This window comes from Neofelis nebulosa, chromosome 16, assembly GCF_028018385.1.
Source record: "Neofelis nebulosa isolate mNeoNeb1 chromosome 16, mNeoNeb1.pri, whole genome shotgun sequence".
Lineage (NCBI taxonomy): Eukaryota > Metazoa > Chordata > Mammalia > Carnivora > Felidae > Neofelis > Neofelis nebulosa.
Window position 1 is genome coordinate 11,379,253 of NC_080797.1, and position 27,303 is coordinate 11,406,555.

General features: G+C 48.9%; 1 protein-coding gene across 1 annotated transcript; it reads right to left on the bottom strand.

The window, feature by feature from the left end:
• Positions 1-27,283, bottom strand: GID4 (GID complex subunit 4 homolog). The gene is made up of 6 exons (XM_058705983.1): positions 26,854-27,283; positions 21,465-21,524; positions 15,824-15,931; positions 8,193-8,294; positions 6,070-6,200; positions 1-3,248 (listed from the first exon to the last, which is right to left on the bottom strand). Exons 1-6 carry the CDS (start codon positions 27,040-27,042, stop codon positions 3,185-3,187), a joined length of 654 nt encoding a protein of 217 aa, XP_058561966.1. The 5' UTR covers positions 27,043-27,283; the 3' UTR covers positions 1-3,184.
• Between the last annotated feature and the right edge of the window lie 20 nt (positions 27,284-27,303).

Below are 27,303 nucleotides of genomic sequence, written 5' to 3' on the forward strand. Positions count from 1 at the left end.
TCACTGCTTAAATACCTTTATTATTTTTTAAAAATTATTTGGACATTGATAGCTCTGCAAAATACTTCTCCCATCCCAGACCCTCAAACCCTTTCCACATGTCCTCCCTAAAGAAACAAAATACTCATACTTTGTGCCCATTCAAATCTAATTTTTAAAAACATGTAAGATTCAAAATCAAAGATTTTTCTTTCCCAGAACTTGTTAGTAATTTTAAACCACAATGCAACATACTTAATGGCATTTCTTTTTAAAAATTAGCTTATCAGACTATTTTATGAGGAAAAAAAAAATCAATTCAAGGCCTTAGAATATAAATTCCCTGTTTCTGAAAGCAAAAGACGTTGAAAAGCCCCTTTGCTCCCCTGGAGTTTGTGATTTCCACGTTATCAACAGAACCAGCACACAGATGGGACTTTCTACTTCATGTGAAGGATTGCTTAGTTACTTTGGGGCTGCAGCTGAAATGCTGTAAAGTTTGAGAGGATGGGTGGGTGGGGAGGGATAATTCCAGCACAGAGGAGAGACGAGGCTGGGGGTACAGAATGGAAGCTTTCTGAGCAGTGGAAAGAACAGCCAAATCCCTAGGATCCTACCTCATGGCAGGTTTGTTTGGGGTGGAGGAAGACGGTAGAAAATCTGCATCCTGCACTGATTTCTTGATGATGAACACAAGCGTCAGCCAAAACTATTGCACAGAGTACCAGAGGCACGTAAACCACGGAGGAGGTTCAGGAAAGAATAACCACAGAGGGGGGTGATCCCCAACATTCCTTGGGGAACTGAGAGAAAGAGAAGGAGTTGACGTGGATTCTTTGGGAATTACCAAGAGGAGGTGGGCAGGCAATCCCTTCCCTGTCCTCACTGGGCAGATTTTTACGCAAGCAAACCTTCATCTCGGGTGTGCCCGAAAGATCTAGCAAAGGTATCACTTGATTTTCCCCAGTACAACTTCATTACCTAGCTAAGAGAGGGAGGGAGGAAGAGATCCTCCAACAGGACCTGGCCCGTTTGGCTAGCTGAACAATAGCGGCGTTTCCAAATGGCCTTCCCTGCCCGCTGACTGCCCGGCTGACCTCTGAGCCACACATACAGGGCCCCGATGAGCTCACCCCTCGTTGGGTTCTGAGCGGGGCCTAGATCCTTCAAGGAGCTTGCAAAACTCAGGCAAGATTTAGGAGCCTGCCGTGAGAGGGGATCTGGGGTGACATGGCTGGCCCGTGTGGCCAGGGAAAGCCAGCACGGCCCCACAGTCTCCTTTTACTGTCAAGCGACGCCTGCCAGCTAAACTGAGGCCACGCGAGTGCGGTCTCCTCGGTACTCTGCCATCACCTGATGTGACCAGAGCCAGCCGTCCTGATGCCTTCTGGAGTTTCAGAATCGAGAAAACATTTGACTCATCTCTGGGAACGGACGTGAATCATGTTTCCGCTGCAGTCGCCGGGGCAACGTTTTGGGGCTCCAAAACCCTGGCCTCACCAGATGGGTTGGTCTCACCTCCGTACAAAGCCTTAGGACTACGCATCCTAGGTGTCCCGATGCCCACTGACTAGAATCCCAAGTACTTCTCCTCTAAGGTTTCCCCGACATTCAGTCTCAGTGACATACAGTACGTGTGTCGTCAAAAGGAAAGTCACTTGTTAAGAATAAAGCGTTTCCCGACACCGCTCATCTAGACCGAAGGGCCTTGTGTGTCCTTACACCGCCCGTGGACCTGCAGCTTGCAGCTGGTTGTGCTCCCGTGGGCTGTAGCTTTCTGTCTTGTGTTCTGAGTGAGTCTTGTAAACCGCCAGCAAACGCGATGCCCCCCAAAGCCCGGCCTGTCTCTGCGGTCTACCACTGATGCCAACCTATTAAGCTTTTTAAACATTAAAAAACAACAACAAAAAACAAAAAAACAACTCCCCCCCCCCCACCCACCCCAAACCACACCCCACCCCAACCCCACACCCCCACACACACTTTGGCACGTGAGCCTTGAGTTCTTCGAGCGTGTTCGTGTTCCCGCCCCTCCCCCACCCCAACATTTTAGAGTTGCTGTTTTAGGAGAATGACGGCCCCTTCTGCTTGACCGAAAAGGTCGCCACGAAGCACTGCTGTTCTGAGTAGCAAAAGGAGGAGGTACAAATGCTAAACTGGCCCCAAAAAACAGCTCTCAAGTTTAGCACTAGAATTTATGCAATGCTGCAAAACTTTTGTACCAGGATGACTAGTTTTAAACTGCTGGTTGATTAAATATACATTTACATATAGATATAGGTATAAAAATTACTAAGTCAACATTTGCTGTTTTCAATGTGAAAACGATAAAAATGTAATTCTGAATAATTGTGCATTTGCCATAGGGTCCTTGTTAAAGGGACCATAAAAATAATTTTGTAATAAAAAAACTCTTTTTTTTTTTCTTTTTTCTTTTTTTTTTAAGTTTAGTATTGCCCTCAAGTTCAAAAGTTTGGAGCAAACGTGCTGAGTGAGCAGGACTGGAATCCGTTCCTGCCAGGGATCTGGAAGCCTGAAATTTAGTGATCCCCGATGGCAGGCCCAGAGAACCTGGCAGCCACTGACTAGCTTAGCGTGACCGCTGCAGGGCTGGGCAGTGCCAGCGGACCCCGTTAAGCAATCGGCCTCTGCCTCACGTTTCACTGGCGGGTGCTGCTGGTCACCGATTCCCTGCGCAGAGCTCTGGGGGGGGGGGGGGGGGGGGGGGGAGGGGGCGGCACACGTGTGCTGGGGCTCTGCCTTCTCTTGAGCTACCGGACTGAGCAACTGGGGGTGGGGGGCGCAGGGCTGGGGCCTGGGCCGAGACCACTGAGCACCAAGGCTGAGGGTGACTGGGGGGCTGACCTTCTGCTCGGCTGGAGGTGGGGACGGAGGAAGGAATGGGCCTTTCAGTGATACAGAAGTTAGCTGTGCAGGAAGGAAAAGTGCATTTAAGGTAGCTTACAACAGATTAAGACCAAACTGCCACAGAGAGGGAGGAAGCACAGAGAACACTCCCTCCACCTGCCGTTGGTTGGCCATGCTCCTTGGATTCTGTGGGTTAACATTCATGCTTTCTGATGCGAGTCTGCTCGTGAAGAAACAGGAACACACGTTCTCCTGGTTCTGGCAGGTACACGATTTTCTTGGCAGAGTTCTTTTTTTGCCAAGTTCAGTTTTATTTGGTTCCTGCTCTGAACCGCTGTCACCGGAACTCGTAGATGGGTGCGCTGTGTTCGGGAACGTGAGTTAGATTGAGTGACTGATACCTGCAATGTGGGAAAAGAGAGAAACGGAGGCAGTCTGAGCATCCTGAAAACCAAACAAAGGATGTCCAAAACTCCCTCCCTGCCACCGGAGCGCCTGACGGGCCACTTTCTCGGACCGGAACGCAGATTCATCTCAGATCTCGTCAGCTGAACCAACTCTGGTTTTATTTGTTTCTTTGGTTAATCCTCCCGAATGGGGGTAAGAGGAGCCATTTTTAGGCCTTTCCCTTTTGCTCTGACCATGAAGCAACCATGGTACGTCTTGTAAAAGGAGAGGCGGAGTACGCTGTGGGAGAGATGCAGACCGAGGCCCCGGGCCTCATCCTCACCTGCCACGCTGCCCGGCCTCCCACGGCCAGCACCTCAGCTCCCCCGTGTGTCAGGCTGGAGCACCCTCGGGACTTCGTGGGTGACACAGGCACACCCCACTTCTCATGCAATGCAAACAGGCCATGGAAGAGAGAACTTCCTCGCTAACCGTAAATCTTATTTGACCCTTTGGCTTCATTTTCTCGCCTCCCTAGACACGGCTATTAGACTTTGAGAACATCAGAGCTCTGACGTGTATGTTTCTGCCCCGTCGGCAGGCTGCTCCGAGGAGCTAAGCAGATGAAAGGGAAACGGCGGCCGGGACAATCCACACAAGGGGATGATAACCCCCAGGGACAATCCGAGCTGATGGGGTAGACGTCAGCTCTCCTCTTACTTGTTTCACAGAGGAGTGAGGAGGAGCACAGGAACAAGCAGTTTATTTCTCAACAACAGCAAAAAACAAAACAAAACAAAAAATCAAGAAAAGATGATGCATTAGCCATCGGAATATGTGAATCAAAACCACACGACGCCTGCAGATGCCGTACGCGCTAGGAGAGCTGTAATTGTAAAGACATCATAACAAGTGTTGGGAATGATGTGGACAAACTGGAGCCCTCGGGCCCTGGTGGGAATGTACCAGGGTGCGGCTGCTCTGGAAAACAGGGAGGTGGTTCCTTAAAAAGTTACAGAATTCCCATATGACCCGGCAATTCCACTCTTAGTATCTGCCCAAAGGAACTGGAAGCCGGGACTCGGATGCTTACACACCCTCACTCACGACAGCATTATTCACAACAGGCAAAAGGTGAAGACGACCCAAGTGCCCAGCAACTGATGAACAGAGAAGGAAAATGTGGTCCAGTGGTCCCCCCCCCCCTTATCTGTGGGGGATACGCTCAGGTACCCCCAGCGGATGCCGAAAACCGTGGATGGTACCGAGCCCCGTACGTATGGTATAGTTTTTCCTGCACATACATACCCGTGACAGAGCACAACTTATAAATTAGGCCCCGTAAGGGGTTAGCAACAATGACTAGTCAGCAAATAGAACAACTGTAACAATCTACTGCGATAAAAGTTATGGGAACGTGGGCTCTCCCTCAAAATGCCTTATTGTACCGTGAGGATGGGAGATGACGAAATGGGGGCGGGAGGAGACGAAACACGGAGTGACAGAGGCACTGTGACGGGCTGTTAGGCTACCACTGACCTTCTGACACTGTCAGGAGGACGATCGTCTTCTTCTGGGCTACAGCTGACCGCGGGTAACCGAAACCCCGGAAAGCAAAACCGCAGATAAGGAGGGGCTACTGTGGATCCAGACCACGGAAAGTTATTCAGCAACAAAAATGGGGAGTGCTGACACCTGCTGTAACGAGGCTGAAGCTTCAAAGGCCAGACACAAAGGCCACATAGTATATGGTCCCATTTATATAAAATATCCAGAACGGGCACATCTACGCAGCGAGAAAGTAGATTAGTGGTTGCCTAGGGCCAGGAGGGGATGGGGAGTCGGGCTGATGGTCAAGGGGTACGAGGGTTTCTCCCTGTGGCGATGAGAATGTTTTAAAATTGACTGCAGTCATGGCTGCACAGACCACTGACCTGTACAGCTTCAATGAGCAAACCAAATAGTGTGTGAATTATCTCAATAAAGCTGTCATTTAAAACAGGATATAACATGTTTTGAAAACTCATTTGAAAACTGAACAACTACTGAAACCCTAAGAGTCGTGGCTCTCAGAGGCGCTGAGACTGCACTGAGCCACGGGCACGTATTTGCAGGTATCACTGTGCTGCCACTGAACAAGGAATTTGAGTCAAGCTGGGGTGGCATCACTTACAAGTCGCCGAAGTGTGAAAAATTTGGAAGGGCATGAGGGGTCTCTACATTCAGAGAGGAAACCAGGTATTTTACGATATGGTTCCTTCTTCAGGTACGGCCGGGTGCTTTGAGAAGCAGCGAGGAGGCAGGAGATTCCCCCCAAGAGGTGACAAAAGCTAGCTCCTGAGGTGGCATTCAGTCCTTCACCTCAGGTGAGACACAGGGCAGGACCGCCAGCTCCACGGGGGGACCCTAGGTCACCAGACCGAGATCAAGTGCATGTGGGGCCAGCATCTGAGGAACGTGGCCACAAAATCGAAAAGGCTGCCGGCAGCAAAATTCATAGTCGGATTTTACATTTTAGTTACTGATGAAATTTGGGAGGAAATACAAGAGCAGCGAGATTGGGAGAAACGTTGCTGATAACACAGAACTGCTTGAAAGCTGTCAGCAATGCGTTCCTTTATCTACACTTCACTTTCATCTTGTTTCCTCTGCTCCGTGTAGAGGGATGGGAGCCCCTACACCAGCAACTGAGGTCGCTTGGAGAGGCCCTCTGCATGCAGACAGAGCATGAAAGCTATGCAGAGACAGGGGAGAGGTCTCCTTTTGGTTGGGCAAGCCAAGGGAGAGCCAGGGGGACAGCGGCAAGCCGCCCCCTGCGCCTCTGGGGTTCCTTACCATTCTGAACTCCTATGGTAATAGTAGCCTTCTATGGAGGCTGCTGACTTCTGGAAGCAGATGTAATAGAACCCAGCAAAGGAAGCACCGCTGATGTCTTTGATCGTGTGGTCTGGGACCAGGAACTGTTCCTGCACACAGACGGAGGAGGTTAGTAACCGACGGTGTGGCCCGGCCACCTCTGGCGTTCCTCGTTAGCCTCCAGGTGCTTCTAAGGTTCCACTGTCACACGGCCTTGCCCAGACTTGCTGGACAATGGCCAACATGTGCGTTTCAACCCAACCTGCCAATAGCATTCGTGTGTTGCTCGCTCTCGATGCTAACACAGGAGCCTGTGTCTTGAGCTCACTGAGATCAGCAGTGAGGAGAAGGTCCTATGGTCTACGTATCTCGTAAGTGAATCGATACCTACCTACCTTTCAGAGCCCACAGACAGAACCACCCAGGGAGAGAAATTCTCTGCTCCACCCCAGGAACTGGTGCTAGGTTCCTGATCACCTTTAGAACAGCAAGTCACTTCACTCTGAGGGCAGATCACAACCCATAACACCCCCTGAAAAAGCTCTATGCCTCGGCGACAGCCATCAGAACAGCACCTCGGGAAGAGGCAAGCTTGTTATCTCTGGCTAGAGCCAAGCTGAAAGGACCTGCTGTCCCAGTAAGATAAAGTCGGTGGCCCCAAGGCTCCAGGAGGTCTCCTGAAGGCCCACAGTGAGTCACCCTGAGAAGTTCTTTTTTTTAAGTTTATTTTGAAAGAGAGAGTGGGGGAGGGGAAGAGAGCGAGGGAGAGAGAGAATCCCAATCAGGCTCTGCGCTGGCCGTGCACAGCCCGATGTGGGGCATGAACTCACAAACCTCGAGATCACGACCTGAGCCAAAATCAAGCAACCCAGGTGCTCAACTCTTTTTTTTTTTTTTTTTCCAAAACACTCTCATCTTTTCCTTTCCTAAACCTCTGAATGGTAGTTTTTAAAATTAATTTTAAAATAAGAACTTTGGAGGCTACTTCTTCCAACATGTTATTTCACTGGCACACTTCCCACTAGATGGCAAGCTTGCAAGGGCAGGACCCCGCCCTGACTCTCCACGCCTGGCAAGCGTCCACTCAGAAAGTGATGATCCCCCCTCCTTCAAAAAAAAAAATTAGCTATACAAGCTAAAGATTGGGAATCACTGGGGCGCCTGGGTGGCTCAGTCGGTTAAGCGACCGACTTTGGCTGAGGTCATGATCTCATGGTCCATGAGATCGAGCCCTATGTCGGGCTCTGTGTTGACAGCTCAGAGCCTGGAGCCTGCTTCGGATTCTGCGTCTCACTCTCTCTCTGCCCCTTCCCCGCTCGCTCGCGTGCTCTCTCTCTCTCTCTCTCTCAAAAATAAATACCAAAAAAAAAAAAAAAAAAAAAAAAAAAAGATTGGGAATCACTACTCTAAATGATTGGCTTTTCGGAAAGCTGGCAAGATTTCAAGATAAAACGGCTTTTCCCCGCAGATTGGGGACCAGGGGTTGGAAGTGGGTGTCCGTTCACACAGTGATTTCACAAACTGGCTTCATGATTGTGCTATCCTGGAGCTGGAACACAGTAAATACCATGCTATCAAAACAGGGAACACAAAAGCCTTGTCAGCCCCAAAGCCAATCTATCGAGTCCAGCCAGATGCAGTTCTCTGAGGGCTGGTGAGTGGAAAACCCAAATTCCATTCCTGGTCCCTCATTTCCTGAGCTGGAGGGAACCAGACAAGCTGAGACAGCACCGAGCCTTCAGCAAGGACGTGGTGAGGGAGCGGTCCCTTAAGGGGGTGTCGCAGCCTGTGGCTGAGAACCAGAGGTGATGGGTGACTGACTTTGGTTCTCCCCTGAATCCACAGGACACTTGGGAGGACTCCACGTGGACAGTCAAAGGTACTGAGGGGGACCACCCCCTAGCCACGAATTCGTCAGCTGACCACCAAACAGTTTAACCAAAGAGAAACCATCTGGGAGGGCAGCAGTCTGCCAGAGTGGCCTGGAGCTGTGCCCGCTTTCCGTGAGCGTTAAAGGCACCGCATGAGGACAGGGCAGATGGGGCGGTGGGTCCAACGCAGGCACTGGCACAGCCAGAAGACCGCCTGGGGTGGGGCCTTACCTTCCACCTCATGAAGACATAATCTCCATTCTTCAGCTCTTCGTAATCAAAGTCATCTGAATTAAATGATTTTGCATACTGATAAAAAGCCAGAAACTTGCCCTGAAAGCAAAAGACACAGCATGAGAACTGATCTACGGAGGGAGAGGCTGGTGTCAGAACGACCCTTATGTGTCTGGCGGCGACTGCCTTTGCAAACGCGTGCCAGTTGCTGGAGGTGGCCTGACCAGAGCAGCAAAGGCCGAGGCCTGGAAGGGGAGCCCAAGGTCCCCACCAGTGACCTCAGAGCTGGACTCCAGCTGGGGCATCATGGGGCTACGCCTGCCTAGTTCATGTTGTCTGAGGAAAGGCCCCGGGTTGGGAATGGATGCTATTCTGGGGGCCCGTTCTCAGGACACCTTTGCACAAAGCCAGGAATGACCAGTGACATCTCTGTAAGGGAGTCAACAGTAGCAACAGAATCATGCAGAACAACTGAGAGCCAGCATGTCTCACCGAAGGGGGAGACAGGGCTTACTACAGTGGGGTCCTCTGACAGAGTAGAGTGGCTTGGGGCCAGCTAGTGAAGAAGAAACAGGAAGTGGGTAATATACGATTAATTTCTTTTAAAAAACGAGACCAGATGGACTTCAAGATGTATACAAAGCGGTTATCATCAAGGCAGTATGGGACTGGCACAAACACAGACACTCAGATCAAAGGAACAGAATAGAGAACCCAGAAATGGACCCACAAACGTATGGCCAACTCATCTTTGACAAAGCAGGAAAGAATATCCAATGGAACAAAGACAGTCTCTTCAGCAAGTGTTGCTGGGAAAACTGGAAAGCGACATGCAGGAGAATGAACCTGGACCACCATACACAAAAATAAACTCAAAATGGATGAAAGACCTAAACGTAAGACAGGAAGCCATCAAAATCCTCAAGGAGAAAGCAGGCAAAAACCTCTCTGATCTTGGCCGCAGCAACTTCTTACTCAACACGTCTCCGGAGGCAAGGGAAACAAAAGCAAAAATGAACTATTGGGACCTCATCAAAATAAAAAGCACAGCGAAGGAAACAATCAGCAAAACTAAAAGGCAACCGACAGAATGGGAGAAGATATTCGCAAATGGCATTATCAGATAAAGGGTTAACTCAACACCCAAAAAACAAATAACCCAGCAAAGAAATGGGCAAAAGACATGAACAGACACTTCTCCAAAGACATCCAGATGGCCAACCGACACATGAAAAAATGCTCAAAATCACTCATCATCAGGAAAATACAAATGAAAACCACAATGAGATACCACCTCACACCTATAAGAATGGCTAACATTAACAACTCAGGCAACAACAGATGTTGGCGAGGATGCAGAGAAAGAGGATCTCTTTTGCGCTGCTGGTGGGAATGCAAACTGGTGCAGCCACACTGGAAAACAGTACGGAGGTTCCTCAAAAATTTAAAAACAGAACTACTCTATGACCCAGCAACTGCACTACTAGGCATTTATCCAAGGGATACAGGTGTGCTGTTTCGAAGGGACACATGCACCCCAATGTTTACAGCAGCACTATCAACGATAGCCAAAGTACGGAAAGAGCCCAAATGTCCGTCGATGGATGAATGGATAAAGAAGATGTGGTGTGTATATACAATGGAGTATTACTGGGCAATCAGAAAGAATGAAATCTTGCCATTTGCAACTACATGGATGGAACTAGAGTATTACGCTAAGCGAAATTAGAGAAAAACAAATACATGACTTCACTCATATGAGGGCTATAAGACACAAAACAGATGAACGTGAGGAAAGGGAAGCAAAAATAATACGAAAACAGGGAGGGGGACAAAACAGAACAGACTCCTAAATACGGAGAACAAGCAGCGGGTTACTGGAGTGGTTGTGGGAGGGCGGACGGGCTCAATGGGGAAGGGGCACTAAGGCATCTACTCCTGAAATCACTGTTGCACTATATGCTAACTTGGATGTAAATTTAAAAAATAAATTAAATATATTTAAAAAAAAAAAAAAAGGGACACCAGAAATAGATTACAAAATTGTGTCTCATGATCCTATTTTTATTTAAAAAAAAAAAGAGGTCAATACTTGTTTTAGCTTCGGTATTATTATTATAGATGATTTTTTTCCTTTTGTTTTTCTACTTATTCAAACGCTTAAAAACAAGCATGCAATAATTTTATAAGAATTACACCTTAAATAAAATCTAAGATACAGAATTATTAACCCATAGAATTTGTCACACATGTATTTCTATCCTCAGTAGATTGAGTTTATGGAATCTGGACTTTATGGTACCACCATGATACCAACTTTATTATCATTCAGAAAAACCTGAGCATGAAATAATACAGTGCCTCTGAATCTAGTTTACCGGGAGTCCAGTTTTATTATTATTATTTTTTTTATGTTTATTTAGAAAAAGAGAGAGAGCCAGAGCATGAGAGGAGAAGGGGAGGGAGGGAGGGAGACCTAGAGTCTGAAGCAGGCTCCAGGCTCCGAGCTGTCAGCACAGAGCCCGATGCGGGGCTTGTACTCATGAACCACAAGATCATGACCTGAGCTGAAGTCGACGCTTAACTGACTGAGCCAGCCGGGTGCCCTGGCAGTCCTGGTTTTATTGCACTTCACTTTATTGCTGTTTGCAGATGTTGCATTTTTTTTTTTTACAAACTGCCAGGTTTCCTGGCAACCCTGATCGAGCAAGGCTATTGGTGCCATTTTCCCAACAGCATTTGTGTCTCTGTGTCACATTTTGGTGATTCTTGCAATATTTGAAGCTTTTTCATTACTGTTTTATTTGTTATGGCGATCTGTGATCAGTGATCTTTTTTTTTTTTTTTTTTAACGTTTATTTATTTTTGAGAGAGAGAGAGAGAGCATGAACGGGGGAGGGCCAGAGAAAGAGGGAGACACAGAATCTGAAACAGGCTCCAGGCTCTGAACTGTCAGCACAGAGCCCGACGCGGGGCTCGAACTCACGGACCGCAAGATCACGACCTGGGCTGAAGTCGGACGCTTAACCGACTGAGCCACCCAGGCGCCCCACAGAGATCTTTGGTATTACTATTGCAATTGTTTGGGGGCCCCTATAAGGCAGCAAACTTAAGTGATAAATGTTGTGTGTGTTCTGACTGCTCCACTCACTGGCTGTTCCCCCATCCGTCTCCCTCTCCTCAGGCCTCCCTCTTCCCTGAGACGTAACAATACTGAAATGAGGCCGATTAAAAAGCCTGCGATGGCCTCGAAGTGTTCCAGGGAAAGGAAGAGTTGCACGTGTCTCACTTGAAATCAAAAGCTAGAAACAATTAAGCTTAGTTGAGGAAGGCATGTCGAAATCCAAGAGAGGCTGAAAGCTTGGCCCCTTGCACCAAACAGCCGTGTTGTAAATGCAAAGGAAAAGTTCTTGAAGGAAAGGAAAAGTTCACTCCAGTGAACATATGGATGATAAGAAAGCGAAACAGCCTTATTACTTGTCTGTTTATTTTTAAATGTTTATTTATTTATTTTGAGAGGAGAGAGAGAGAGTGCACAAACAGGGGAAGGGCAGAGAGAGGGCGAGAGAATCCCAAGCAGGCTCCATGCAGAGCCAGTTGCAGGGCTCGATCTCATGAACCATGAGATCATGACCTGAGCTGAAGTCAGGAGTCAGGAGCTTAACCAACAGAGCCACCCAGGCGGCCCCTCAAAACTGCCTTATTACTAATGTGCAGAAAGGGTTAATGGTCTGGATAGAAGGTCAAACCAGTCCCAATGTTCCCTGAAGTCAAAGCCTAATCCAGAGCAAGGCTGATTCTTCTCAATTCTGTAAAGGTTGAGAGAGGTGAGGAAGTGCAGAAGGAGAGTCTGAAGCTAGCAGGGGTTGGTTTGGGAGGTTTAAGGAAAGAAGTCATCTCAATAACATAAACGTGAGAGGTGAAATGTCAAGTGTTGATGCAGAAGCTGCGGCAGGTTATCCAGAAGATCGAGCTAAGATAACTCATGATGATGGCCACACTCAATGAAACAGCCTTCTATTGGGTGAAGACGCCATCTAGGGTTTTCATGGCCAGAGAGGAGAAGTCAACGCCTGGCTTCGAAGCTTCATAGGACAGGCTGACTCTCTTGCTAGGGGCTAATTCAGTGGGTGACCTGAAGTTGAAACCAATGTTCACTTACCATTCTGAAAATCCTCAGGCCCTTAAAATTTTATGCAAAATCTACTCTGCCTGTGTTCTATTAATAGAAAAAAGCCTGGATGAGAGCACATCTGTTTACAACATGGTTTACTGAATATTTAAAGCCCACCGTTAAGACCTACTGCTCAGAAAAAAAGATTCCTGCTTACTGACAAAGAGCCTGGTCACCCAAGCGCTCTGGGGGAGACGTACCGTGAGATTAATGTTGTTTTCATGCCTGCCAACACAACACCCGTTCTGCAGTCCATGGGTCAAGGGGCAGTTTTAACTTTCAAGTGTTCTTATTTAAGAAGTATAGTTCCTAAGACTATAGCTGCCATAGATAGTGATCTCTCTGATGGATGTGGGCAAAGTAGACTGAAGACCTTCTGGAAAGGGTTCACCATTCTAGGTGCCATCAAGAACATTTGTGATTTAAAAAAAAAAAAAAGAAAAGAACATTTGTGATTCACGGGAAGAGGTCAAACAATCAAATATCAATGGGAGTTTGGAAGAAGCTGATTCCAACTCTATAGATGACTTTGAGGGATTCAAGACTTCAGTGGAGGCAGACGGGGCAGAGATGACAAGACAGCCAGGGTCAGAAGTGGAGCCTGAACGCGTGACCGATGGCTGCAACCGCGGGATGAAACGTGAACGAATGAGGAGTTGCTTCTGATGGGTGAGCAAAGGAAGTGGTTTCCTGAGATAAGATCTACTCCTGGTGAAGATGCCATGAAGATTGTTGAAATGACAACAAAGGATTTAGAATATCACGTGAATTCAGTTGATAAAGCCACAGCAGGGTTTGCGAGGACTGACTCCAGTTTTGAAAGAAGTTCTACTGAGGGTCAGATGCTATCAAACAGCATCCCGCACCACAGAGAGATTGTTTGTGAAAGGAAGAGTCGGCCAATCGATGAGGCACACTTCACTGTTCTCTTATTTTAAGAAATTGCTACAGCCATCCGACCTCTGGCAACCATCACCCTCATGAGTCAGCAGCCATCAACATCAGGTGAGACCCTCCACCAGTGGGGCGCCTGGGTGGCTCAGTTGGTTAGGCATCCGACTCTTGATTTCAGTTCAGGTCACGACCTCACCATTCGTAGGATTGAGCCCTACATCAGGTTTGGCTCTAGCAGCATGGAGCCTGCTTGGGATGCTTCTTGCGTCTCTCTCTGTCCCTTCCCTCCCCCACACTCTCTCTCAAAATAAATAAACGAAAAAAAAAAAAAAAAGACCCTCTACCAGCAAGATTGGGACTTTCTGAAAGCTCAGAGGATGGTTAGCATTTTTTAGTAATAAAATACTTTATTTATTTATTTTTTAATTAAAAAAAATTTTTTTTAATGTTTTTATTTATTTTTGTGACAAAGAGAGAGCAGAGCATGAGCAGGGGAGAGGCAGAGAAAGAGAGGGAGACACAGAATCCGAAGCAGGCTCCAGGCTCCGAGCCGTCGGCACGGAGCCCGACGCGGGGCTCGAACTCACGGACCGCGAGATCACGACCTGAGCCGAAGTCGGACGCTCAACCGACTGAGCCACCCAGGCGCCCCAGCAATAAAGTACTTTAAACTTAAGGTATGTACATTGCTTTAGACACAATGCTATCGCATACTTAGCAGAGTACAGCGCAGCATAAAGGTAAGTTTTACATGCACTGGGAAACCAACAAAATTCATTTGACTTGCTTTATGGCAATGTTTGCTTTGTTGCAGTGTTCCGGAATGGACCCTGCAATACCTCTGAGGCAGGCCTGCATCAGGTGCTACAAATCCCTGACAGACAGAGGTGCAGTACAGAGCTCCAGGAGCCCCACAGGGGCATCGGGGACTCCTGCACGGGCTGAGAGAGTTTCGGGAGACTCTGAGTCCTGCACAGGTCACCAGACTGCTGGGTGAAGAAGAGCCCTCAGGCCCAGCTCCTGGTCCTCCCCCATCCAGCATGCCGGGAAGGACCCAGGGAGGCCTTCTGAGACGCTCTTTCGCTCAAACTATTTCAATTTAGCCTAACAGAGGTAGGAACAGACATTTCCCAGTATTCTAATGGAAGTCTGGAAAATTAAGAGTTGCTTTCTATGTATTTAATTCGTAGCCAACCTAACTTAAAACTGACTTTTCATAGAGTCTCAAAAGACCTTGCTTTTTTTGCAGAACCAATTTGAGCTGGAAAACAAAGCAGGATGGGAGACAGGCTGTCATTCGGTACAAGAAAGATCAGGAAGATCGTTCTCACGGGGACTGTCTGGGAGAGGAAGGAGCCACCTCGTGAGGGGTCGAGCCGTGCAGGAAGGGCCGGCCTTGGGCAGGGTGGGGTCAGACGGCACCAAGGAGCCTCCACCACTTTCTGATGCCCGCACGACCGTGTGCCTCTCGGGCTCCCCAACTGAGTATTTTTTTTTCAAGTTTATTTATTTTAAGAGAAAAAGAGAGAGCGAGCGGGCAGGGGAGGCGCAAGGAGAGAGGGAGAGGGAGAGGGAGAGAGAATCCCAAGCGGGCTCCGAGCTGCCAGCGCACAGCCCGATGCGGGGCTCCAACTCATGAACCATGAGGTCATGACCGGAGCCGAAACCCAGAGTCGGACACTTCACTGACTGAGCCACTGAGTGATCCCCCGACTGAGAATCCCCAGAGACTTGGCTCTCGTTCATTCCCTAGTATTACAGTATTCTCCAGTATCCTCTAGAGTATTACGCAGTATTACGCAGTATTCTACGGTATTCTCTAGTATCACGCAAATGACTTTCAGTCCTATTTGCTACAATAGTCAAAACATGTAGCTCACCAAAAAATGGTTTTAAAAGCTTAAATTTAACTGAAACTCAACATTTGAGAGATGTTCCTTTCCTATCTCAAGTAGGAAACATTAATAAGCAAAGCAGCTGATCTATAGTGATGTTAACCCAGATGAGGGTCTGCGGTCGGGAGTTTTCTCCAAGGAGTATCGTGCCAGAATCAGGAGACACTTGAAGAGCCGGGTGTGAGTGGCAGTGGGAAGCACGAAGAGTTCTAGAATCTTCATTACTGACACAAGAATTTCTGGTGGGTGTAGAGGGTGAGCACATTGGACTTCCCTAGTGTTAAACCAAAATTCATCATCGCCCCGGTCAGCTAAACCGGAAGGCTATTTTGACAGGTAGAGAAATGGATTTTTGAAGACACAACAACTTGTGTGAAAGCCAATGAAAAGACTTGAGGGCAGTGATGATGAGTTGTCTCCAAGTGCTCCCTACTGGTGATCTAGAACACACTCCACTTTTGACACCGAAAAGCAGGGGCACTGGCATTTCCGGTGACATCCTGATGGTACTTCAGCTGAGCCTGGGTGTGTCTGTCAGGAGCTGGGGTGAGAAGCCCAGTGGACAGGTGAGCAGGACGGGGCACAGTGATAAGACCCCGAGAGCTAAGTCTCTTGGCTTCCCGGCAGCGCGTGGGCGGCCCAGAGTGGACCCAACACCTACTCACCCAGTGTTTCCGATCAACGTCTTCGTCTGCGTCCCACTTCCGCGTTAAGAAAGGGTGTTTTTTGCTGATTATTTCTCCTTCGAAGAAGGTCGTGAGAGTTGGATACTCCTATGGTAAAAACCCAAATACCAAAACAAGATGTTGAACAGCAGTTTTAACCTTTCCCAAAGGAAAAATCAACCTTGCTCTTTAACTTCTTCCTAGGACTTTGAAAAAATGGTCTCACTGGCTAAGCAACAACCCAGAGTTAGGTCCAGAGATTTGCCGATGGCTGTGGAGTCTGCTTGAATTGGAGGTGCCCACAAAGTCTCTTGGACGTTATGAACTTTGCCAGAAGCAGAGAACCCTTCCCTGACTTCGCTTGTTATGTACTAATCACTCGAAAAGAACCTGAACAAGTAAATTCTGAGTATTCTAGGATACAAAGCAGATGGTAACTAAGTTGACTTTACTTTCCAAGAAAAACACCCCAGGAGGCTCCACAATCACAGCATTCACAGCTCAGTCTCCCTGACGCCATGCCCACTGGTTCTCAAACTAGCTCAGTCATTTGTCTCCTGTGCCCGTCCGGGGAGTGGGTTGGTTTTTTTTTTTTTTTTTTTAATTTTTTTTTTCAACGTTTTTTATTTATTTTTGGGACAGAGAGAGACAGAGCATGAACGGGGGAGGGGCAGAGAGAGAGGGAGACACAGAAACGGAAACAGGCTCCAGGCTCCGAGCCATCAGCCCAGAGCCTGACGCGGGGCTCGAACTCACGGACCGCGAGATCATGACCTGGCTGAAGTCGGACGCTTAACCGACTGCGCCACCCAGGCGCTGGTTTTTTGTGTGTGTGTGTTTTTTTTTTTTTTTTTTGGTTGTCATTGTGGTTGTTTTGTGTTCTTTTTTTAAAGAATACCTTGATATGTTAGAGTAACATTTAATTTTATCATATGAACTAAGGCAATTTATACTAGGGAAAATATACATAAATCACGTCTGCAATGGAAAATCACAACAACGGGAAAAAAACCCCCACAAAAACGGGAAAAAATAAGCTGTCATCCTAATTGGGTGCTTAGAATGCTCTTGTCAATTTTATTTGCTATTTGTTCATCTGCTAAGAAGAAGGCACCAAAGATTCTGAAAAATACTAATGGAAGAAAAAGTTAACAATTTAATAAGTCCACCACTTCTCTGCATTTGTAAAACCCAATCAACTGCCTGACCAACTAGCCAACCCTTCAGCCCAGCCTGCCAGCCTCTGGTGCTTCTTGGAAGCACGGTAATGGTGGTCAGTGGCCTGGCAAACCATGGGTTACAGTCTTAATGTCCTTGGGACTAGAGGTCCCACTTTCTTCTTCAGACACTATGTATGCCCCCCTTATTCTGCAACAAACATCTATGTGTGTTTAAAATCAATCTGTTCTGGGGCGCCTGGGTGGCTCAGCCAGTTAAATGTCTGACTTCGGCTCAGGTCATGATCTCGCGGTTCATGAGTTTGAGCCCCGCACCAAGCTCACTGTGGTAGGCGTGGAGCCCACTTTGGATCCTCTGTCTTCCTCTCTCTCTCTCTCTCTCTCTCTCTGTCTCTCTCTCTCTGCCCATTCCCAGCTCATCCTCTCCCTCTCTCAAAAATAAATATTAAAAAAAATTTTTTATATAAAAAATAAAGTAAAATAAAATAAAATAAATCTGTTCCGATGGCTTTGCTACTTCTCTTGGCTTGGCCTGCCATGATGTAGCTGGGGACGTCGCTAAGAGATAGCAGCTCCCAGGAAACAGTATGGCCGCCCGCCCGCACAGGAGCAGACTGAAGGGGCCTGCTTCACTATCCACCACCGAGGCTGGCGGCTGTCTTCACAGTGAACTCTGAGATACATAAGGCCCCCACCCCCCACCAAACCTCAACCCTTTACCCCCGACACGGTGGCCGGGTTCCTCGTTCAGGTATTTATATATACGGAGTGAAGAAATTAAAGGGGAGATTTCCTAAATGGAAACCTGATTTTAAAGGTATACATAAATTATCCTCATCTGTTTTAGGAAGAACTGCTAAGGGAGAAACTTCTGTATCAGTACCTGACTTGAGATTTTAAATTATTTTATTTTAATGTTTCTCCTTTTTTGAGAGACAAAGAGAGATAGAGCGTGAGCGGGGTAGGGGCGGAAAGAGGGAGACACAGAATCCGAAGCAGGCTCCAGGCTCTGAGCTGTCAGCACAGAGCCTGACGCAGGGCTGGAACCCACAAATCGTGAGATTATGACCTCAGCCGGAGTCGGACACCTAACCACCTACGCCATCTAGGCTTGAGATTTAAAATTTTTTTTTTTCTATGTTTATTTATTTTGGGGACAGAGAGAGACAGAGCATGAACGCGGGAGGGACAGAGAGAGAGGGAGACACAGAATCGGAAACAGGCTCCAGGCTCTGAGCCATCAGCCCAGAGCCTGACGCGGGGCTCGAACTCACGGACCGTGAGATCGTGACCTGGCTAAAGTCGGACGCTTAACCGACTGCGCCACCCAGGCGCCCCATAGGCTTGAGATTTTAAATGAAAAGCTATACATATTGATTTTCTGAGGTTTTAACTTTTTTTAGCTTCCACAAGAGAGAAAAGAAGGAAATGATAAACGGGCCCTCTTACAATACAAAGAAAATACTTATGGTTCAAATAGAAAGTCTTCCTAGTGAGCTGATTCTGCACTGACGTCTCTCCAAAAATATCTCAGGCAGTAGATAAGGGAGACTGCAAGGTACCCCCGAACTCTGAGAATTAAAATAAAATAAATACTGCCTAATGAGTGCGAGTCAATATGTACAGAAGTTACCAAAACCACGAACTACCTCTCAGGGCAGGACCAGGGAATTTAAGCACTTGACTACAGCCAAAGTGGCGGTAACGTATAAACTCAAAGGAAAAACTCTGTCTGCGGGAAGGTCGTCAAAAAAACGAGTCAGAGAGAAGAGACATGGCTAGCACCCCCCACTCTCACCCCCAGAACAGGCGTGGGCTTACTACAGTGGGCCTAGCAGTCGTGGCATTTAAGTCGTCCAAACCACTCCCCGCACGGTTAACAGGCCCACCAAAAACTCTCCAGTAATGGGTCTGGCTTTCCGTGTAGACCTGCGTTCTGGGGGGATTAACACCCACTGGCTACTAAGTCAGAGAGGACTTCTGGAACGTGCATGTACCTCATTTTAGAAATGAGTAAATGAGCATTCTTGTTTATACATCAGTCCTGCTGAGTTTGATTAGCGTGACCTATCTCCCTGGCCTGGCTCAGAGCAAGTCTAGCACAAGCTCAGCAGAAGCTTTCAAACCTGTCTAGTGAGTGAGTGGAGGGCCTGGCCGTGACTCTCCCAAGGCTGGGCTCCTAGGCCCTGTGCCAGCTTCTGGGCCTCCCTAGAAATGTCCCTTCTTTCTGCTGGTGGCGGGCTCAGCATTGCAAAGAAAATGCTACCTGACGCCCATTCTTCACAATTCTGGGATTCCATTTCCACAAGGCACACGAACTTTGTAAGAACTGTGCTCGTTCGTGAATGTGAGGCAGCCAAGAGACCAATGATCTCCAACTTAATAGTTAATTTTCCATGTGGTGTACAAGAGGAAGACTATGGCTAAAACTCAACCATTTAAATGCTTTTATTAAAATCAATTACATATTCGATATCCTAACAACTATAAATGTTAAAGCAAACAAACACGAACAGCTGTATTTTAGAATACAGGTATATAAAGTCATTCAGAGAATCCTCACCCTTTCTGGCATTTCAGTGATCGTGTCCAGTGACCACGTACTGGATTTAGAATTTCAAAGGTGAGTCCATAGTTGTACCACACCATGACTATACCAGAAGCCAATGAACTGTACATTTTATGTTTTTTTTTTTAAGTAGGCTCCATGCCCAACGTGGGACTTGAACTCACGTCCCTGAGACCAGGAGTCACATGTTCTTCTGACTGGGCCAGCCAGGCATCCCCTGCATCTTACATGGGTGACCTGTGTGGTATGTGAACTGTATGTCAGTAAAGCAACTAAAAAGGTTGTTAAAAGAGATGGAATCCAAAGAACCCTGATGTCCTAGGAGCCTCGGAAACACAGCCGCCTTTCTCCAATTCAAGGCCACTTGAGCGCCACACCTGAGTCCACTGCGCAACCCGGCGCAGACCAGTCTGGGGGGCCATGTGCTTGTGAGGCTGCTCGTGCGCAGGCGGGAAGAACTGGCCAGGAGGATGGTGTCCTCATCCCTGTCATGAGCCTAAGTCCCCTTCCCGAACTGGCCCCAGCGAAGGGCCGAGCTAGCAGCTCCTCAGGGAGCCTGCTGCTCATGACTCAGAGCTTCCCCCACCTTGTTAAGGTTACCTGCTCCTGATGGAAACGTCACAGAGGTTCTGTACACGGTTTGGGGATTTTTAATGCTACTTGCCATTTCCGTGCAGCTTCCTATGACCAGAGTGGCTGGTTCTAGAAGCAGTGCTAACATTCCAGGTGACAGATGTTGCTGGTTTCCTTATGAAGTTAACTGTTTGTGTTCTGTGCTCAGTGAATGCATCTGGCTGCCTGTTGTACGAGTTGGGTATACTCTATTCACTTTGTTTCCTACTACCGCAAACTCAAAGGCTGGAATCCTTCATTTTGCCTTCATTTTCTACCCCTACTAGCTTGGGTAACGTTCTAGAAGGGAGGAGTAGTTATCTTTTCATGTCAACACCAGACTTCATAGAAAAGTCTCAAACTTCCAACAGAGAAGCAGAACCGGATGGAATCAAAGAGATGGAAACAATGGTTTCAAGACAGAGGATGATCTGTGCCTTAGTTAGCACCCCCCCATTGGTATTATACTATAGTCTAGACCTCTTACTCTTACGTTCTTTCTTTCCCACTAGGATAAGCCCCTTGAGGAGACAGAGCGGGTATTTTTCATTCTTATTAAGGCCATGGCACCAGTAAAGGGCAAAGCAACAAGGTCACTCTGACCTTTCTATGGCTCTGTGGAGCATTTCTCAACACTGCTGGGCCACGGAGACAGTGAGGAGTGATCAGGCCACAGGGCTCTGCAGCCAGGTCGGGCTGCAGTCAGGCAGCCAGTCCAGCCCCCTCCTTCTTCTTCCTGTTTAGTCACCAGCGGGAAAACAAAGGATGCTCTTTCTTGTTTTCTATATTCCCAGGACTTCTGAGATGTAACAAGCTGGTTCAAGGAAAGGAAAACAGTCTACATTTCCACAGCAGCTACTCCTGTTAGAAACTGGATGATGACTTTTTCATTGTTCCAGTGAGCTAAAAGGTTTAAGGAATTCCAAAGACCTTGGCTCTGGAAGGATTAATGCTTGCCTTAGAAACCTTAAAACTTCCGACGGCAGGTGAGGAGGGTGGTAGCCATGTTCTTACCACATTTTTTTTTCCACGAAAGGATTAAAAATGAAATCAACAGTGTTGGTAACAACACGATGTATTTATAAACTTCTACAGATTTGTGACTCTGTATACTTTCCAACAGGGCACATGAAAACCACATGCTTTGAGCTCACTGTATGAGAACGACACTTAACAGGGCACTTTAATCAGGCCTCAGAGTTGACTGCTGGCCCTTCACACTCTGAGCACAAGGAGCGCGCGGTCCACCTTCCAGTTCTAGTTCATCTGAGTGAGTGCTTACCTCAGTAAGGCCTTTAATCTTCAGGTACCCACAAAGGTAAGAGTTCCCCGTGTCCACATGCTGGAAAGAAAGGACACACAGCCTCATTACAACCGGAGGAACCACTGGGAGACCAGCTGGGGCTGCTGCGGAAAACCATGTGCCCGGCCGTCAGAGGCCAGGTGGGCTGAGGGAGGCCCGGAGGTTGGTGGGCGCCTAGCACGGCCAGGGCTCACCTGCCTTTGAGACCTTTGTGAGTCCCCTCCGCCCCGCCCTGCCCCCGTGCCTGTTCAGAAGCTACCTGATCTCAAGACCCTCTCAACCTCCTTCAGCTGAGTATCTTGAGACCAAAGGGCCTTTCTGGAACAGTCGGCCCGCTCAACACAGGTCTCCGACTGGTCTAAAAAATGTACTCCTCGCCCGTATTTATACTCAGCACAATCTCGCATTATTTCTTTACGAAATGGGCAGCATATCCCAGCAAGGCATCTTAGGAAGACTTCTCTGGCAAAAATTGCAGTTGTGAACCAAGACGCTGACCCCAGAATGGAAAATACTGTGAGGGGCCACGCTGCCCGTTTCATATATGAATGCTTGTGTCTCTTGATGAAGAGTTAGGAGCCTAAAATAAACAGGGGTAACAGGCAACATAGATTTTGAGGTGTAGTATGTACCAATTACGGGTTGCTGCAGCATGGCCCGGTACCTACCCTACAACCAAATTCCTACTTTTCCAAGCCGGCAGGGCCCAGATCCTGTTCTGACACCTACCCTGCCCCCACAAGACCCGATCAGCCTGACGGGTGCAAGGCAAACCCGTGCCCCTGTCCCCTTGTGAGTCATCAGTTTAGGGGTGAGTGACCCGATTCTGACCAATCAGGTATGTGTGTAAGTCTCCTGGGTGCTGCTGGGAAAGACTGGGGCTTCCAAAGAGGCTCTCTTTCTTCCCGTGACGGTGGCAGCACCTGCACGCGGTGCCCAGGGCAGCCACATAAAGACCCTGAGGGGAAACAGGCCGGGAAATGCCAAGGGGCAGCACGGAAACGTGGAAGGAAACGGGCCCCCGCATGAGCCAGTCTGGAACCAAGCCACCTCCAGGCTTCTTGTGACCTGAGATGACAGGTTCACCCCTGCTTTTAACTATTCCGAAAAGGGTATGGCTACCTACAGCTGAGTGCACCCTAAATGAGCCATTTCACCCAAATCCGGATGGACTGATCCCCAACAGGCAGATTTTCAGATTTCATGCTGGTTGGGCTCACGGACAAAGCAAACCCCCGGAATTAAAGCAAGACAAAGCACCCCGGTGCTGCAGCACGCTGAGATTTTCGTGTTAAGCGAGGTCTCATTTTAAGCAACTTGGAGAGTCTGGTGGTGTTTATCAGGTCTGGGGACTTAACGACTTCCAGTTACACCAGAAATCAAATACTAAGGCCATCTTTAAAAACTGTAATGAATGCAGTCAGCCAGATGAGGTCAGCACCAAAGCAAATGGGCTTCGATAAAGCTAAAACGCTCCCACAGTTCGGTGCCGGTGACAAAGGTATTCCATGTGAAAACCGCCCAAGCATTTAAAATATCCTCATCTCCGGGCCTCGGCGCTGGACGTCATCCAAAGTGGCTGATCTGCACTCACACGGTTCAGCAAAGAACTTTCATTAAAAGACACACAGCTCTAACCTGAGGCCTTAAATTTCACGTATGCAATTCTCACTGAATTCAATATAGTTTGGGGCTTCACAGCTGCTGGAAAGGGTATCAGGTGGCCAGGATACCTGCTAATGAGATTAAAAACTGAACTGTAAATTGGCTAACATTTTGCGTGGATTATCACGTGCCTGAGAATCAGAATTGCAGTTTGGCCTCCTTTCAACCACGGGTCTCTCCCATTCTGCCCAAATTGATCTTGGTGATGGGGGGTGAACTCAAATACACTACGACGCAGAGAACTTTCACCAAACGACGGACCGGCATCTCCATGGGAAGGATGACAAGGCAAACGTTAGGCAAGGAAGTCTGACAGCACAGCTGTGTCCAACAGCTGCTCTTTTTAATATGCTGTCACGGTGACCCTGGCCTTCACGTTACTCTTGGCTCTTGGGATGGCAGAGGAGGAACAGAGTCGTCAAAGTAACAACAGCAACAACAAAAACCTAGTCAGAATCTCACGAAGGTCTGGGGGAGCTCTTTAAACTGGAATTTCGAGGGAAGAAAGGGCTCCAAAAAAGCACAGGAAAAGATGTGCCACATCGTTAGCCAGTAAGGAGATTCCAATCAAAACCACAATGAGATAACCACCTCACACCCACTAGCATGACTACAATCAAAAAGATGACAAATAAATAGCAAGTGTTGACAAGGCTGTGGAGAAACTGAAACCCTCATCGCCCGGTGGGGGGAGTGCAAAATGACGTAGGCACTTTGGACGTCGGTCTGGCAGTTCCTTAAAATGTTAAACATAGAGTTACCATAGGACCCCGCATTCCACTCCTAGGTTTCTACCCAGGAGAAATGAGGACACGCCTACATAAAAACTCGAAAGGGAATGTTCACGGCATCATTACTCACGAGAGCCAAAAAGTGGAAACAACCCAAATATCCATCTACTGCTCCAAGGATAAACAAAATGTTGTACGTCCGTACAGTGGATTATTATGCACCCCCCCCCCCCAAAATAATAAAGCACTGACATGCTGTGACATGGGTGAACGCTGAAAACATACTTGGTGAAAGAAGCTAGGCACAAAAGGTCACATAGTATATGACTCCGTTTAATACAAAGTGGCCAGAATAAGCAGATCTTAGGGAAAATAAAATTAGTGGCTGCCTAGAGTTGAGAAGGGGTGATGGCTAAGGGGTGGTGTTTCTTTTGGGGGTGATGGAAGTGTTCTAAAGTTAGACTGCAGAGATGCTCACCCAAGTGCGTGGCTCTACTAGAAACTACTGAAATTGTACGCCTTAAATTGGGTGGACTGTATGATGTGTGAATTGTATCTCAATAAAGCTGTTATGAAAAAAAGAAAGCAAGCAAGCGAGCAAGCAGGAAGGAGGCTGAGGTATGAAAGACAGAAGTATTCTAAGAAGGCTGAGTCTAAGAAACTAGTCCTGGCTGTAAAACCAGATGATGGAATAAGTCACATGCCACTGACTGTCTCAATGATGGACAAACAGGTCACCGGCCCAGAAGCAGGGCAGCATTCCTGGGCATGACCACCGCTCCCACCATCAAGACATCCTACTGGAGTGGCTTCCAGCCATCAGCCAGGTTTCCGCTCTGGGTTACCCTGAGACCAGTCACGCGCCAACGCAATCACCACGTACACTGGTTCGCGAGGAAATGGGCATCTGACAAGACTTCAGAAACAACACACCATGACAGAAGGGGGTGGCTGCTGTAAGAACCACAGACAACTTCTCTTTGACACTTAGCTACCCTGCCAAGTCGTCCCCTACCACCTCGGAAACCAACAAATGAAACAACGGGTGCAAATTCAAGATCATTCCAAACATGACCCACAACCAAGGATCTCACTTCCAGAATTTTATGATTTGTTGCAGAAAAAAAAAAAAAAAAAGCCTTTACTTCATAGTAAATTCTCACATTTTAAGCAGAAGGGAAGAGGGATCACCCTATCATAGATCTAATTATGGAGAACGAATGGCTCAGTCATAATAGTTTTCCAGTTATAATAAATATCATGGCTCATGATAGCAACTTAAGTTTACAGACCAAGGATACGATTAACGTGATGTTTTCCCAATCGAAAAAAGAGGAAACTGTTGATTCCCACAAAACAGTAAGAAAAAAGAGGTTAAGGATGCCCTGCTGTTAGCAAAAATAAAATGTATCCCCACTGACTTTTGGGTGGGAGACCCACTTGCTCAGAGGAGAGGCTGTTTAAGATTTAACATTTTTAAAGAGCCAAGGGCACATAAGGAAAAGACACGGCTTACGTTCTGTCCTCACGCATGGGGGCAGTAAGGTGGCACGCTAGGTCCTCAGAGCTCTTGTGAGGCCTTTCAAGGGGCCAGACGTTTGGAGGGGCTTTGGGGAACAGCCTAGGAGGTGGGGCGTCAGGCCAAGGAAAAAAGGGGGCAAAGGGAGGAGGAAAGTGGGTCCTGAGGCAGGCAGGGGTAGCTATGGAGGAACAGTTTTGCAGGGAAGGGGGAGAGAAAGGAGTAATAACTACTGTTGACCTCCTCCCGCTGGGAAAAAAATATCAAGTGTGTTACCACTTGCATGAGAGGGGTGAGGTGCGGAAAAGGGCCAGAGTGGGTAAAGCTGAGCTCCAAAGCTATCAGGGGCTGGCAGCAGGTACTTAGAAATTCAGGTCAGACGGGGGGGGGGGGGGGGGGGGGGGGGAGGTAGAGAGACAGCAAGGAAATACTGTGTGAGAGATAATGCTGGGTGAGTTCGATTTCCCAGCACATGGGTATCAGACACCGGGAGGAAGCCCTGGCTGTGTAGATAAAAGTTAAGACCATAGAAAGAGGGTCCCCTGGAGCCAAGGAGAAGGAAGATGAAGGTAGGGGTTGGGGAGGTAATGGGGACACAGGTCAGGGAGACTGGGAGGGGACTGGAGGTGGCCAGAGAACGGAGATAGGGAGCATGAGAAGAAGCCTAGAGCAGGAGGCCTGGGGCTGCCGGCAGCTGGTTGCCTGCGCCAGTTAGAGACCGGGGGACAGTGGGGGGCCCCAGGAGGCAAGATCGGAACAGACTGGGAGGAGCTCCAGCCAGCAGCACCCAGGATGTGAGTGCCTGGTCTTGAGGGGGAACCAGAGGCGAGGAATCAGTTGTGGACTGGGGGCTCTCGGGCTCAGGGGCTAAGGGAGGGAGGATGCTCCCAGGTCTGAGGGGGCACTAGGCTCTCCCAAGGAAGAAATCCCGGGAGGAGGGCCCCAAGGTTTGAGGATCCCTGGAACTGAGGAAAGGGGAGGGGTAGAGGATTGTCTCAAGTCTGGGATAATTTGACACGGGCCCAGCCATGGCTAGGGTTCCCAGGCAGGAGAAACCAACGGAGAGTTCTTCAGGTTCTGGGAGGGACTGGAGGGAGAGCTGATCTTGGGGCGACAGGTCCTGGGGAGGAAGGACTCAGGTCTGAGGGTGGCCAGTCACAGGGGGCTTCCGGATCCCAGGCAGGCCGGTCACGGGCTTCGAGTCTGGGAGAGTGTTCAGGGTCGGCCAGGAGCTGCCCACGACAGGCTCCGGTGTGAGGGGCAGGTCAGGGTTGGGGCTTGGAAAGTGTGAGACACCAGCTGGGCAGGTCCCGGGGGTGAAGCGCCTGGTGCAGGAGGCCCGGCGGCGAGGGCCTGGTCCGCGGCTGCGGGCTCGAGGAGCCGGGGGCGGGCACGGCCAGTGAGCGCCGCGAGGAGGCCCTCGGGCCCCGGCCCGGCGCGGCCCGGCGCTCACCTGCAGCACCACCTCTACGTCGTACGAGTTCCCCTTGCTCTTCTGGTGGCCGCGGAACTTGGAGCCGCTGTAGAGCAGGCTGGTGGCCACGCCGGGCTGCTGGGTGTTGATGGGCGGCGGCGGGATGAGCGAGGCCGCGGAGGCGGCCGAGGCACCGGCCGGCGGGGGACACTCGGTGCGGACCGGCATCGCGGGGTCCCCCGGAGCCAGGGCTGGGGGGAGGGGGAGAGGAACCGCCGCCGCCGCGCGGGAGCCGAGGGGGGTGGCAGGGAGGGAGGGGCCGGGGCGCGCACGCGCAGGGTGGGGGCGGAGGGGGGACCACCCGCCCGCCGCCTGCGGACCAAGCGCTCCGGCTGCCACCGGGACCCCGGGACCTGCGAGCAGGGCCTCCCTGTCCTGAGCTGAGTCCCCCTCCCCACTTGCCCTCGCACACACACCACCCTTCCGATT

What these genes read in the sequence shown, in the direction of transcription:
- GID4 (XM_058705983.1), bottom strand. Translation starts at nt 27,042, where the DNA reads ATGCCGGTCCGCACCGAGTGTCCCCCGCCGGCCGGTGCCTCGGCCGCC. An exon ending in ACGTAGAGGTGGTGCTGCAG is followed by an intron (nt 21,525 to 26,853) that starts GTGAGCGCCGGG and finishes CTTTCTTTCCAG; the next exon opens with CATGTGGACACGGGGAACTC. An exon ending in ATGTCTTCATGAGGTGGAAG is followed by an intron (nt 6,201 to 8,192) that starts GTAAGGCCCCAC and finishes GTCTGTGTGCAG; the next exon opens with GAACAGTTCCTGGTCCCAGA.